A 14,075-nucleotide genomic window follows, 5' to 3' on the forward strand; every position below is an offset into this window, starting at 1 on the left:
GTTCTGGAAGACCTGCATGGCTCCCCACATGCCAACTAGGAACAGTGTCATACGATTTTGACATAAGCTTCTTAGATGGCATTCAGGGAGCCAGGCAGATAGAGCATTAGATAGATCAATCCCCTTCAGCTAGATAACTTGTATCGTCTAGGCAAAAGTTGCAGCATCTTCTACTTTTGATCAGTCCACTTGAGCCGGTTGACCTTTCCATGTCCACAATTGGTTGGCCGGAACCTACCAAAACCTATACATAACACAACAAAAGTGGACCAACATGAGAAACTAATGTTTACATGGAGAGAGTAAGTGCTTCTGATCTCAACTCCTTCTGGGATTCCTCCTTCCTACTAATGACTTATATGAGCTGAAGAAGGATGATTTCATCTTTCAAATAGAACTCGCTTGATGAAATCATAACTCACTTGACTATCAAATAAAGAAGAAGAAGAAGAAGAAGAAGAAGAAGAAGGCACTTCCTTTAACTACTAAGGGAACAAGATAACTCTCAAGTCGAATCCAAAGGAAAGCTTGACTGACTTGCACCAAGTCGAATCCAAAGGAAAATCTGATGAAAAAAAAGGTTAAACCCACCAATAGAGAAAAGAGGTTGACATGATTTAGGGCTACTCACACATTTATCTATACTTGAAGCTGAAGATTTGTAGAGCCAAGCATCACTGTGAAAGTGGTTCTCTGTCTGGGAGAGCGGCCTAACCCAGTACCTTGTGTATCTCTCTCTCTCCTCTTTAACACAAGGGGTAGAAATGTCTTTGTACAAGAGAGGTTAGAGATGGGCACATAAGAGCACTGGTGTAAGCCTCACTTTGCACAAAGTTCTTTTTTCATTTAATTAATTAATGGAAATTAATTAAAAATTGGAAAAGTTTTACTTGAACCAGTGGCTGAACAATGGACAGTCCAGATGTGACCCCCTCTCTTCCCCCTTTTGTTTGGAGTCGCGATGTGCCATGGTGCATGGTGAATGGATTCCTATCCACTATTGCCTTAGGAAAACTTAATCCTTAAAATTTTCATAAAATGTACTTTTTCAATTTTTTTCCCCCAACAATACCTATGCACACTGTTATAATGCTATTCCTATAAATACTAATAGAGAAAAAGAATATCCACTACTGTTCCATACCCCCAGACACATGGGAAGTGGACTCATGCTGTGAAAAGACTCTCATGCCCAAGCTCCATTTTCCCATATGTCTTGGCGTAGGGAACATTAGTGGGTAGCGTTCCTTCACCGATAATAAAATATTACATTTTACTCCATTATAATGGTTAATTTTTGTAAAAAATATTAAAATATTTCTTTCCAATGAGGGTGCGGGCGTTTGTGCCTTAATCCGGGGAGGTGATGCACCCCATCCTAAGCACTCTTAAGTACAGTATATTCCATTTCATCCAATGGAATCCTCAAAATAGAATCTGTTTCTGTCAAAATCTGTTTGATGCTCAATTAGTTGGGTTGGACTCCTTTCGAATTTTTTAGGTGATTTTCACTCGTACAAAAAACTTCTGTGGTGAGACAGTGAGCGGTAATGAGGATCTAACGGTTGGAATACTTATCGAGATCCTCCTAGCCATTATATCCTCACTGCCACTCATCGTTCACCACAGAGGATTTAAATCCTTTTCACCCTTGGTTTCCCCAAAATTCCTTTGATTTTGTTTCGGTTAATTGTAGCCCTTAAGATAGAATCGTTTTCAATGTAAGTGCAACTGACACCGAATCAATGTTCTTGGAACCATCTGCCAAGAATAGATGACTTGTTAGAGTGTCGATTATTCCAATGTTCTATGACCTGTTAGAATATCATTGGATTCTATATGCCCATATTAGCTTGGAACTACACTTGACATTATCCCTATTTGTTAGATCAAACACCAAGAAACACGAATAATAAAGAGACAATAGATCCGTACGACACAGAGATTTAACGAGGTTCACACACCAGGGTGGTGTGCTACGTCCTCGGCGAAGAAGAAGATGATTCACTATGCAGAAGAGAGATTACACCCTAGCAGCGGCGAGGAAAAACTTGCCCTGAAACCCTAGCTGCGTGAAAACCCTAGAATACAATGACTTTCTCAACAAGCAACAGTACATTATATATACTCCAAAATCGTGGATCGACCCATCGGGTCGTGATCGATCCGGTCAAACCATACCACGGGAGATACGCCTCCGCACCCCCATACGAGATCAGTGATGGGCTCCGGGCTTTGACCTATCGGCCCAACCCTTCTGCTTCCATCACAGATTTCAGAAAAATTTTCATTCGGGTCATCACTAAAATATATCAGATCGGATCAATCTTCAAAATAGATCAAGAATTCGAGACAAACTCAACATATAGATAATTTAGTTGAAGAAAAGTGAAACACTCATGGATGGAATAACACTGTTCCTGAATCCATGAATCTAAAATAGTGGATCAAACTGTCCTACACGTCACAGAAAAGAAAATCTTTATATTGATTTCGACGTGATTCATAGTGTTAAAAGTGAGAAGATATGTGCCCATGAAATCTATTACACCAACCGAATACTTGTGAATAATAGTAAGAGAAACTAAAAAGGACCACAGGTCTCTACAAAAAAACAAAAGAAGACCAGAGGTCACGAGTGACTTTGACTGTTACCGGACCTCAATAACCACCGGAACTAGATATCCGCTGACCGGGAAAGAAACAAAAGAAGCTTCTGTCTCCACCTCTTACCTTTCCATGGCATTTCTGAATATTCCCAAATTTATTTCACTGGGTAGAGACTAGAGACCAGAAAGTAAAGATGAGGTATTGGTCACATGTATGGTTTTAGAATACGCTATCGGAATAGGTGTTGGTTATCCTTAAAATTATTATGGTATCCGAATGAATTGGTATCGAATCATCAGTATCGAATAATATATATATATCGAACAATAATATATATATATATATATATATATATATATATTACCCCTAGTCTATACTATTCAATAGATAGGATATTGACTAGGTATCAACATTGGACACTTGCCAAACTGATAAGGATCACCTTATATGAACAATCCGATGCCAATACTTATATCATGGATACATGTGATCCATATTGGTATCATTAGTCATTGATATTGATACCATGCCGATTAAGGGTGTCAATGGGTCGATCTGACTCTGTTTTAGTGTGGGAATGTTGAAACCGAAATCAAACCAATAAGGAAATTCCAGTTTCGATTTGGTTTCAGTTTCGATTTGTCTTTTGTTTCCTATATCAGTTGTAATCGGATTGATTTCGGTTTTTTGTTAAATTTGGATTCGACTTTCCATACAAATGTATATTCGACTTTCCATACAAATGTATACAAAATTATGCAAACTTTGGTTATATTAATGAATTTTGGATTGTTTTCATTTTCTTACCAATTTGGTTTCGATTTTGATCTAGGTTTTGAGTCAATTTTGGGTTCATCTGATTTCCGATGTGATTCGATTTGATTTAGGGTTGCAATACTCCAAATCAAAATCGAACCAATAAGGCTTTGGTTCAGTTTGGTCCGATCTGCAATCGATCATATCAGAAAAAACGGGTAAAACAATAAAAAAAAAATCAGGGATAAAATTATTCGATACCGATGCAAGCTGATTCTATATATCATATCAGTTTTCAAGATAACTCGATCTCATATCGTGCACTAAAATCAGGCGAGAAGAGACAATAGATTCTCTGTATAAACGTTCATCTAAATGTACATTGAAAGATCCAACAACTGTCCCACTTCGTCACCATGCTTGTCACTCGTGCCCTGTTTTGTAGTCTCTGGACCTGTGAGTCACCCCTTCTCTTTCCCTCTCCTTTACTAGATAAAAAATGGAGCCGAGGAAGGTTGAAAAATAAGATATAGACCCACGGGCCAGCCTCGACAGCTGAGAGGGAATCATCCCCTGCTGGTGGGTCCTGCTCCTCACCACATGTCCACGTTCCTCCTTCCTATAAAGTATAAGGGATCACTCCAATTCCATATCCGATCTCTTCAGTCTTCACTGCCAGATACAGAGAGGTCTACAGAGAAACTGAACCATGTTGGGTATCTTCAGCAGCGCTGTTGTAACGCCGCCGGAGGAGTTGGTGGCTGCAGGTTGCCGGACACCATCGCCTAAGATAACGTCGACGGCGTTGGTGAATCGGTTCCTTGAAAGCAACGCTTGTGCCGTGTCGGTACAGATCGGAGACCATGTCAAATTGTCTTACACTCACAAGAGCGAATCGGCTCTGCAACCCAGGTATAATATCACTTTCGATTACAGTATTTGTTCATATAAATAAAATTTGAGAAGTGGGTTGATAATAATGGTGGTGGGTGATGGAATTGCAGATCATTTGCAGTGAAGGATGATATATTCTGTTTGTTCGAAGGGGTTCTGGATAATCTGGGGAGTTTGAGGCAAGAATATGGACTGGCTAAGTCAGCGAACGAGGTAGTGCTTGTGATAGAGGCTTACAAGACGCTTCGTGATCGAGCCCCTTACCCTCCCAGCCATGTCGTCGGTCATTTTGAAGGCAATTTCGCTTTCATCCTCTTCGACAAGTGCACCTCCACCCTTTTCGTCGCCTCTGTAAGTCATCTCCTCTCTCCTATTTGGGCTTTTTCACAAACACCTCTCTCTCTCTCTCTCCTAAGTGATGACAATTTTGGGTTTGCTGTGAAAATAAACAGGATCAATTCGGAAAGGTTCCTCTGTTTTGGGGAATTACCGCCGATGGGTACGTCGCCTTTGCTGACGATGCCGACTTGCTCAAAGGTGCTTGTGGAAAGTCTCTTGCATCTTTCCCTCAGGGTAATCATCATCATCTTTCTCATCCCTCTTTTGATCCTAATTTTGTTTGGAGTTAGAACCCTTTTTTCCTTGTTTCCTTGATTTCATCAAATTGTTGTCGTTTGAATTACAGGATGCTTCTTCTTCACCGCAGACGGTGGTCTGAGAAGCTACGAGCACCCTAAGAATACAATTACTGCCATACCCGCCACTGACGAAGAGATTTGGGGAACCAAGTTCATGGTAGGATATAAATTATTAATTTGTAGATTTGGGATGATCTTCTTGTCCTTTTTCTCATCCTCTGCTTTGTGTATTTATGTATACATCTCAGGTTGAAGGCCCAACAGTTCTTGCGGCCATGAAGTAGAGATTCCTCTCTTTTCAATTGCTCTTGACAATCTTCTTCCTTGCCCGTGAAGTAGAGGGCGCTGATTACTGTGTAGGATTGTAAGGGTTGACTAGAACAACTCTTTTCCATTGCAAATTCACAAGAAGCAGCGACAGTCGAACTGATTGGGCAGAGAATCTGTTCATGGGTCTGCATTTTTTAGGCTCTTTCCTGGTTGATTTCATCCTTGTAAGTTTCTTGCTTGGCAGTCAAGTGTTGTAATAAAGAAAAAATCCTTGGCTGCTCACCCAACAAGCATTTGAGAATACACAAGCAAATCTCTCTTTCTCAATCCAACGAGGTTACAAGGAACAGAAAACCACATATTAAGTATTTCTTGTGAGACATTAAAAAGAGGAGAATTTATTTCGTCCTCTGATCTGCAAGTAGGTTTTACCATCTCTAATCTATCAATAAATTTTTTTCCTAATTCAAATTTTGTCCATGGATAAAAAACAAGTAAAAAACCTAATAAGAGGAAAAAAAAAAACCATAGGTGGTCACGCTGCTCTCGTGTCAGTGTAGAGCCAATGATGTGACACACATGGGTATAAAGGCATGGTGGGTTTTTGGGTTTTTACACGGGTGGGGGTGTTTGGGGGGTTGAAATCGTCTGCAATCGGTGTTTGGGTATAAGACAGTTCTTTTGCTTAAAAATATTAGGGAAAAAAGAATCATGTATGCTTACATGTGAGACATCAAGACACAGGCAAACGTAAAAAGATAACGCTGCCCCTCATATGTTTCTACATGACCTCCCATTGGTCTTGCGTGTTGACATAGTTACTGCATAGGCAGATAAGGTTTTCTTGCCAAACTACGATTAAAAAGTCAAAGTGTCTAAATAACACCTCGATGTATTTAAAACTTGATACTTCCATTTAATTATCTATTGTCTTATCTTTAAAAACATTTAATGTATTTTTTAGTGATATAAATATTTCATTTAACATAGACATTGCATTGAATGTTGTATTAAATAACTTTTGATTTTTTCAATTTTTTTTGGAGAAAATAACTCTCCTTGGTAGTGCGCTTTTGCATCAAGCGCATTAGCATGGGTACCAACGAAAAGATGCACATGGACATCAATAATAGCTAGAAGTGAAATTTTTATATTTCACAAAGGTGGGGGCATCATTTCCTACAATATATAAGAATTATTGTACGCAATGCAGGGCATAAGAAGGAATTTAAAATGTGACTAACCCAACAGACCCAACAAATCAGATAAAAGAAAGCTTCAATATCATCAGCTATGTCGCCAAAATTAGTTGGAATGTCTTGTTAAACTTGGCAGCAAATGCATGCTGCCACATTTTGCATTAAACTCTTATTATAACAAATGGATAGACAAACATTTTGTCCACTAAATTGAGGGAGAGTTCCAAATGATGGCATGATGAAACTCCAATAGAATTCTTGATCTAAATATAAATCATGTATCCTCCTTAAGGGGAGATAGAGTACTTTCTTAAGGCTAGCAGGTTTAGAGAGTTTCTCTCAACTGATTGATACAAATATTTACAGCATGATAGCTTGGATAGAGCTGAATTTTGTGGATAAGTGGATTCAAAAGTCTCATTCTCATATGTCAAATTTCTATCAAAACAAAGTTGATGAATTGACAAAATAATATTTCAAAATTTCGTGAAAAAATTAGATTACTCTAAAAAGAAGTGGATGCTATAAATATAAAGGAATATGTACGTCTACAATTTGACACATGGCTGATCTACACAATTTTCTCGATGTCCATATGATCAAGATCGCTATATCACCCTTCCATGTGGTGGACCCACCCCTCAAATGAAAGTGGGATTTGATCTTGACACATGGGTACAACCAGTTCAAGCCTTTACAGGCTACGTTGTCGGCACCTTCATTTGTGTCCTTTCACGGTACCCTTGGGCTATAAGCTTATGCCTCATTAATACACGAATAACTCTTCTATTTTTTTTTGGTGCAAACAGCCCCTATAGGGCAGAAAAAAAATATTAAACCACAAAGGGCAAAAATTTGCTTACAATCATTAGAATATCCTCCACAAAGGTGAAATTCTAAAACCCCAGATAAGGTAGGTAATTACCCATTAGAGATGGCATGGGCTACAACATTCTCAAATCTACATATATGAAAAAAGGAGCAAAACTCAAAACAACCATGCAGAAGATGGATATTCACAACAATAGCAACTAATTCTGATGGAAACCAGAGAGAAACGTCAGAGATGCACCTAATCAGAACCTGATAGTCTGAGTGAACCGTAACAGACTCAAGCCAACTTTCAAAGCTAACTTAAGACCAAGTCTGAGACTAAGAGCTTCATCCACTAAAGCAGTGAGGAAAAGAGATGGTCTGAGGCAACCACGATGAGCTTCCTACTAGCATCCAAAGCAAAACAACCAATACCCATAGCCTTTGGCCTCTCCGACAAAGCTACATCAGAAAAAAAAAATGAGGGAGGACTCTACTGGGACAACCAAGGAGTTGCAGTAATTGTGAACAGATGGTAGAGGGCCTGAAGACCCATGGATGAGAGAAAAAGCCTCCTACACTCTTTGGTTAATCAAAGAAATCCAAGAGGTGAAAGGTGGCACAACTATGCGAAATACCCTTGAATTTTGTTGCTTCCAAATCTCCCAAGCAATGGTTGCTTGAGCAAAGAATCTATTTCATTGCTCTTTCTTTGTTCAACGTGGTGTTTTCCCATTTAAGAATCCAAGCATGAAGCAGCAAGCTGGGTTTGGTTGAGGATCTCACGGAAACACATGAAGCAATCCAAGCTTGTTGGGCTAGGGGGCACTCAAGAAGTGCATGTTCCACAGTCACAGGGGTAAGTCCACAACTAGGGCAGATATCCGACTTAGTGATTTGTCTATGCTTAAATTAACCATTACACCAATAGCATTTAAATAGGCTTTCCATAAGAATACCTGCACTTTAGGAGACCCCTTTGAATTCCTCAAAATCTTCCAAAGCACCTTGGGGATAGAGTAACTTTTGGCAACAGAGCTAGATTGAGGAGTAAGAGAGGCACCCAGCCTATAAGCAGACTTGATTGAGAAGACACCCTTCGGATGTGGGCCCCAACTATTTTGGTCCTGGAAACCTTCAGAGCTTAGTGGAATTTTGAGAACAACTTCCACCTCACATTGTGAGAATAATCATCTTAACTTTGAAATATTCCATTGAGCATTGGTGGTTATAAAATCTGAGACCCGCCACTCAGACAGTCAGGGGGGTCTTGGAGAAATGGCTTTGTAGTGCTCGAGACAAGGAATCCAAGGGTCCTCACATATATAAATAGATGTTCCATCATCAACAATCCATAAGAGCCCCTTGGGGAGAAGAGACTGTCCTTTCAAGATACTTCTCCAAGCCCAAGAAGGATTAACTCCTAGTTGAACTTGAGTGAAAGGCCTATGCGGAAAATAAATACTTCTTAAAAGTTGAGTCCATAAGGAATTTGAGTATAAAATCAGTTGCCACCCCAATTTGGCAAGCAAAACCAAATTTTTCAAAGAAAGATCTCTAAGTCCAAGACCTCCACCAAGTTTGGGCTTGCATAGATAATTCCAAGCAACCCAGAGAACTCTTGGGCTCTAAGTTTCTTAACCCATGCAAGAAGGCTTTCCTACCTTCATAACTATCACACAGGAGATTGAAAGAGATTCCATTGACGAAGAAAAATGTTAGGTAGGAGATTAAATGAGACCCAAATTCTGGTAAGGAGTAAGATATGATATCCCTTACAAATATATGAAAAGAAACCACCCCCCCCCCCAAAAAAAAAAAGAAAAAGAAGAAAAAATATAAAGATTGTGCTACCCCATGCTCAAGATGCTTTTGTGTATCCTCCCATTGGCCTCTCTTGTTGGTGTGTATTTACATCAGGAGGTAGCGTTCTCTTGCCCACCCCAAAAAAGATAAAGGGAAAGGATTCTTTGAGCAAGAAATATAAAGAAGCACGCCAATAAGATCATTGAGGTGCGATCATTGTGATGGAATGATTTTATACATGGGAGGGCAACAAGGTCATTTCATATGCTGAGAAGAAAGATAGATGGAGAAAATGCTAAAACTGTATTTGATAGTCATTCTAAACGAACATTTCGTGTCAAAACTAGAGTTTTCATTTTCTGCATCAAAATTTCGTTTTGAAATGAAATTCAAATGTTGGGACATGGTTAAGGATTTCTTTTATTAGATTCATTTCAGAAAAAATGAAAAAACGAATCGTGAACATCAAATGAAAGATTTCGTAAAAAAAAAAAAAAAAAAGTCAAAAAACATTTTTTTAAAATAACTACCGAACGCAGGAAAGGTGCGGAAAATCTTTTCTTAAATGAATGATGATGTAAAAATAAAAAACTTGATTCTGTGGCCCCATGTCATCTGGATTACTGGTTAAGTGTAGGTTTAGATTAAGCAGAACCGGAAAATTAGTTAAAGTTCCGAAGACAAAGAGAGAGACAAACGAATTACGGGAAAGGATACTTAGTAGGGAACTTCTTCGTACTTCCACAGTAGATTCGAACAAAAACTTGAACTTCCTTCTTCATGCTCGATTCAGTTCAGCCCCAAAACCCAGAAGAGTGAAGACATGAAGTTAAGGTACGCCATGGTTTGTTCTTCAAACCAGAATCGAAGCATGGAAGCTCACTCACTCCTCAAAAGACAGGGCTTCGACGTCTCCTCTTACGGTACCGGAGCTCACGTTAAGCTTCCAGGTCCTTCCGTGAGGGAACCCAACGTTTACGACTTTGGAACTCCTTACAAGCAGATGTTCAACGATCTTAGACGAAAAGACCCTGAACTGTATCCGCTTTTCTTCTTAGGTTTAAGGGTTTTTCTGAACTCTGTTTTCTTTATTAAGTTCCCTCAGTTTTACATGAATTTTCTCAATTTGAATTTCCTTAGAAGCCAGAACTCGATTTTTTTCTCCAAAAAATTCATTATTTTTGTAGATTTTAGCTTTGATCTGAAGATGTTCTGATTGGAACTCGACACCTTTTAACTAATGTGAAATTTAGGGTTTAATTGCAGACTGTTTACGATTTTAATTTTCAGTACAAGTTATGATTTGTGTGCTTGTTTAACCCTTTACTGTTTCTTCCAAATTGCGGAGCAGAGTATCTCCTTAAAATTTTATATGAAGTTTTAAAGCAGAGTATCTCCTTAAAAATTAAATAGGTACAAAAGAAATGGAATTTTGCCTATGCTTAAGAGGAATTTGAGCGTCAAGCCTGCCCCTCAACGTTGGCAGGAAAATGCTGCTGATGGTTCCTTTGATGTGGTATTTACATTTGAAGAAAAGGTTTTCGACATGGTAATTGAAGGTCAATATGCATACAATTTCTGTGATACTTAATTCTATTCCAATGATTTGTTCATGCATATTTTATACTTCACAGTAAAATATCCTTCAAGTGATTTAACTATTTGGTTGTCTTTACCTTTTGAATAGGTCTATACATGTTGGATGGAATTATTTCTCCTTTTGCTTCAATTATTGCGAGTGGAAAAACAATTTGTTACTAGTTCAATGTAAATTGAATGTTCTTGTGCAAGATACTCCAAAACACCAATGCCTGATACCTTCACTTTTCTCCCTGTTTCATTTTCCTTCTTACCCTGGTTTTTGGAAATATATGTTATTAATCTTTGCTAATTGTCCTCTGATTTTTGTGAAGATATGCCCCTCTACTCTTGCTACCTGAATCCATTTGTTGCCATGTGTTCTGTGAACATTTACCCTTCTCATTGGCATACCACTACACAAGTTCAGGTTGTGAACACTAGAATTAGTCATAGAATATGTTTTCCTGGGCACTTTTATGATTCCCCTGCTTTCTGTTCTATTAGGTACATTTTTACTGAATTTTCCAATCTTATGCCTTAACAACTTATAACCCCAATATCAACCCAAGCTTGCATGTGAAACCAATCTTTGGATTGGTAGGTCCTTTATTTTCTGTAGGATATTCTGCCTGAATTGCAGAGTAAAGACACATAGTGCTGTAGATTTAAACATAAACATCTCTTGGAGCAACATAAGAAGAAACCTACTAGTTAACTGAATTGTCCAATCTGTGGCAGGAACATATAAACTTTAGTTGTATCTAAGCATACTCACCCTTCTCAAAATGCTGGTAGACTTCTGCTTAAATATCTTATTTGGAGCTTCTAGATTTGGCCGAACAAAATTGTTCTTGGGTTTTAATCTTCTCAAGTCAATTCTACTCAACTGAGCCTTTTCCCTACTAAATGGGCTGTGGGATCTACAGTAAAAATGGCAGCGACAGAGTTGTAGTTGGTTCGTCTCTATATGAAAATGTTATTTTATGAAGCAAGCTCAAATGGCATGGTCTGATTTCTTTAATTATACTGTGGGAGAAAGAAGCATCATCATCAGAGTAGCCTCCAATGATCCAAGTCCATTCTCAATAGAATCTATAGACCCTTGCTATTTTTACGAGTAGATAATATTAACTTAGCATAGACAATTCAGAAACATGACAAGTTACGAGGGAAACCAAAAAAAAAAAAATACTGAGCTGCATGTTTTTTAGTCATACTTTCAGTTGTCTATTACAAATTGGTGACTAAATTGACTAGCACATTCCGAAACAACATGAAGGTGGGAAACTTCGTCCCCTGCTTCTAAATTCGTAGGGAATATTTAATTTATTTAACTAGTTTTGTTTGATACATGTATTGCATATATCAGAGGTAAAGAATATTGCTCATACTTTTAGGATATCAGAACTTGTATGCCAGGAAATTTTCAGGATTGTAGTAAAGACTTTTCAAATCTGGTTAGCTTTTGATTTTTATGTGATGAGGCGGGTGAAAACCTGGCAGTGCAGAACTACCTTGATGAAAACAATCGGGATCATATTCTTTCCTCTTTTCTTGATTGAAATTCTTATAATATGTTATTTCGGAGCGTTACTTGCTGACTGCAATAGAAACATCTGTATGTCACTGTGTTGTGCCCTTTTGTGTAGACAGAACTTCTTTTCTGATTGGTGTATGGTTGCCTTGATGGAGTCTGGAAGTTTTAGTTGGCAAAAATCCATCAACGATTTGAGGGTAACAGCTTGTATGGTCACGTTTGCATGATCTCCGCCTAAGTTTTGTTCGTAATCATAGATCATACAAGCTTCATCCCCCCCCCCCTCTTCTTAAAATTAGTTTAATCCTTGAATTTTAAGAGAGATCCCCATGTGCATGTAGATAAAGTGATAAACAGTTGAAAACTATTCTTAGGGTCCCATTTTACCTCTCCAGTCTTTTCTGGGTGAGGGGGGGGGTGGTGTGCTATGTTACCTGTCTATTCTTTCACTCCAAATCGAACAATAGTTGTCTGCCTCTGAGATGTCATCAATTTCAAGATAATCTCTGAACTGCATTAGAAAAGATTATCAAGTTCAATGGGACCGTAGCATAAGTCTTCATCCATGGTAATTAGCACTGCCGAGGTACCTTGATGTTGTAGTCATTGTACCAATTCTAAGATCAGTGTGTCTCAGTGATTCAACTAAAAACCAACTGTCCCATGTTTAGCACCAAAATCTTGTGGGGAAAGCCATGTGAGAGAAGATAATCTTGGAAGAAAGTCAAATGCATCTCAGTTCTATTATTTTAGAACGCACTGAAGCTAAGTTTCATGTCTTATAAAATTACTACAGCATTCTAATTAGTAATATTCTGATCGTATATTTTATTTTGTTTCATCCTATATGAAAGGAAATCAGGTTCTGGATGTGCCCCTTTTCTTGAGCTTCATGGAGGAATGGTTTAGCCATTTCAGATTTCCTTATCATCTGTCCCGACTGACATGTGGCCATCTTGGCTGACCATATATATAGTATACGTAGTCAAACTATAGCCTATCACATTGTTTTGATATTTGTCCTGTAAAATCATTTGAAAATTCCTTTTTTGTTCATTGAAAGAGGGGAGAGGATTGGGGGCAGAGTTCTCTTTAGCTATTTGGCTAAAACTTGCAACATGAAGAGAAGTGATGCACTGAAAATTTCTTCAGAACAAGTATTTCTTAGGAGAAGATGAATCATGAAAAATGTTGATACTCAGAGCTGATGTAACTGTTTCTAAAAAAATTGTACAGATCTCAACAATAGGGAGCATCTTCTGATGAAACCTGTACTGGTGATCAGCTTAGATGTAAAAGACAACCACGAGGAGGCAGCAGTTGGAGCTAGGCTCACTCTTAATTTGTGCCAACAGGTAACCTGGTGCTTCTACTGAGTGTAAATACATTCATGTGTTTTTGCAAATATATATATATATATATATATTCAAGTATTGTGGCTCTGATTGTGATACCACAGCTCGAAGCAACTGAGTCGTGGGAGGATGCAATTGATGACATTGTAACCTCATTTGAGAGACAGCACAGGTGGAAGGTTTTATATGGCATCTCCTTCTATTAGAAAAGTCATGGTTGAACCTTCTGGTTCTGGTAATGTAACTGATCAACAGCTTAAAGCACACCCGAGGCATAGGCGGATTTTGGAGTGGGGTGGGGTGGGGGGGGGGGTGGGGGGTGGGAGTGGAGATGACTCAAAGCTTTCTGATGTCAATGCTCTGGATTTCCCATTGTGTATAGTTTTTATCTTCCTGTTCCTGTTATGGTTTTACCTATGTCTCAACTCTCAGCTGTAGTAGTACTGAGAGTCCCAATCCAGGAAGTGATGTTTGCTTTAATCACTTCCATGTTGTAGATTAACAAAACATGAATAGTAAAGTATGATATCATATATTCCCATGGCTTGTTGAGGAGACCTTGCCTTGGTATACTTAGGTAAATTTCAATAATTATTTTGTTTTGATCCTTGTAGAA

General features: G+C 38.5%; 2 protein-coding genes across 2 annotated transcripts; both read left to right on the top strand.

Annotated features, from left to right (window-relative positions):
* Positions 1-4,002: 4,002 nt before the first annotated feature.
* Positions 4,003-5,450, top strand: LOC122091000 (stem-specific protein TSJT1-like). The gene is made up of 5 exons (XM_042660792.1): positions 4,003-4,278; positions 4,371-4,611; positions 4,713-4,833; positions 4,946-5,055; positions 5,147-5,450. The coding sequence occupies exons 1-5, from the start codon at positions 4,076-4,078 to the stop codon at positions 5,180-5,182; spliced, it is 711 nt and encodes a 236-aa protein (XP_042516726.1). The 5' UTR covers positions 4,003-4,075; the 3' UTR covers positions 5,183-5,450.
* Positions 5,451-9,653: 4,203 nt separating this feature from the next.
* Positions 9,654-14,014, top strand: LOC122090892 (RNA polymerase II subunit A C-terminal domain phosphatase SSU72-like). Its single transcript, XM_042660642.1, has 5 exons — positions 9,654-10,024; positions 10,400-10,545; positions 13,341-13,459; positions 13,564-13,747; positions 13,786-14,014. The coding sequence occupies exons 1-4, from the start codon at positions 9,810-9,812 to the stop codon at positions 13,663-13,665; spliced, it is 582 nt and encodes a 193-aa protein (XP_042516576.1). The 5' UTR covers positions 9,654-9,809; the 3' UTR covers positions 13,666-13,747; positions 13,786-14,014.
* Positions 14,015-14,075: the final 61 nt, after the last annotated feature.

The sequence above is a fragment of the Macadamia integrifolia genome, chromosome 10 (genome assembly GCF_013358625.1).
Source record: "Macadamia integrifolia cultivar HAES 741 chromosome 10, SCU_Mint_v3, whole genome shotgun sequence".
Taxonomy (NCBI): Eukaryota; Viridiplantae; Streptophyta; class Magnoliopsida; order Proteales; family Proteaceae; genus Macadamia; species Macadamia integrifolia.